Source organism: Capsicum annuum, unplaced genomic scaffold (assembly GCF_002878395.1).
Source record: "Capsicum annuum cultivar UCD-10X-F1 unplaced genomic scaffold, UCD10Xv1.1 ctg23856, whole genome shotgun sequence".
NCBI lineage: Eukaryota > Viridiplantae > Streptophyta > Magnoliopsida > Solanales > Solanaceae > Capsicum > Capsicum annuum.
The window spans coordinates 1-1,149 of NW_025830012.1; the positions used below are offsets into that span (position 1 = coordinate 1).

The following is a 1,149-nucleotide window of genomic DNA, read 5'->3' on the forward strand; positions in this document are numbered from 1 at the left end:
AACATATGATAATCAACTGATAACATAACATATATAACTAAAATTATGTGGTTCGAATGAACCATGGGCTCAAAGAACATACACACTAACTCCATTCAAATGATAAACTAACATGACATGACAGTGAACCGATAACATGACAGAGTCCATAACATGACATATAACTAAAATTAACCATCACTAATGATATACTATGGGATGACTCAAATTAAAAGACTCACACTGAGGATAACTCAAATGATGACACAGTGAACCTAGATGCGCACTTATTCATCATGTGTTTTAATATTTACATTAGATTATTTCCAGTACTTCCATAATGCGTGCACTAGTAACGACAGTTGAACTAGTAGGGAACTGCAAAAGAAGTAGATGCTCTAAACCCTATTAGCAAAGGTTGCACCAACATTGAGTCCATGTGTAGAACATGCCCTAGCACCATAAGTAGGAGACAAGGCACTTCCAAATGTGAGAAATGGGAGTCCAACATTAGTCACCATTTGCAATTGTTGTGCTTCTTTTTCAATGTCTTGCTTTAGAAATTTCATTGGCTCCATCAATTGTTGAAGTTGGGAGAGGTTAAGTGCATTGATGGGAGCTTCCCACCAACCACCATTAGCTCTCCTAATATCTAGTATGGATTCACCACGAGCTTTCTCCATCCGGAATATCTCCTCCATGTCCATGACCTTCTTATTGAGCTCACGAAGACCAGCATTTCGATGATTCACGAGGAGATGGTTATGGTGACCTGCATTATTTGGTGGAGGGAGGTTCCTCCCGAGGAACCTATCCACCAACAACTCCACTGAAGGGTGGCCAAAGGAGTAAACTTTTCTGCCTGGGAAAAAATCACAATGGCAGTTTCAGCACCACATAGGGTACAAAGTTCACTGGCCTTTTTGAAGAGTCCAGCATGACGCTTAGAGAAAGTAACTTGCAACTTACTCTCATTTTGCATTTTGGCTATGTCAATCCTTTGACGACCCTTGCTTCTTCTTGTCATGGCCAAGTTATCATTCAATATTTGAGAAATTAAGAAATTGTGATTTTTTGGTCATTAACACCAAGAGCTTTTATATTAGAAATTCATATATTTCTTTCTCATTATCGATACTGTTTTAGGAAAATAAATTAAAATAACTTGGG

At 38.2% G+C, this 1,149-nt stretch overlaps 1 protein-coding gene across 1 annotated transcript; it reads right to left on the bottom strand.

Annotated features, from left to right (window-relative positions):
* Positions 1–377: 377 nt before the first annotated feature.
* Positions 378–1,006, bottom strand: LOC107852371 (agamous-like MADS-box protein AGL62). The gene is made up of 2 exons (XM_047402545.1): positions 949–1,006; positions 378–841 (listed from the first exon to the last, which is right to left on the bottom strand). Exons 1-2 carry the CDS (start codon positions 1,004–1,006, stop codon positions 378–380), a joined length of 522 nt encoding a protein of 173 aa, XP_047258501.1.
* Positions 1,007–1,149: the final 143 nt, after the last annotated feature.

Coding starts and splice junctions, on each gene's coding strand:
- LOC107852371 (XM_047402545.1), bottom strand. CDS start 1,006: ATGACAAGAAGAAGCAAGGGTCGTCAAAGGATTGACATAGCCAAAATG. Junction 842..948: donor AGCCAAAATGCAAAATGAGA/GTAAGTTGCAAG, acceptor ATTTTTTCCCAG/GCAGAAAAGTTTACTCCTTT.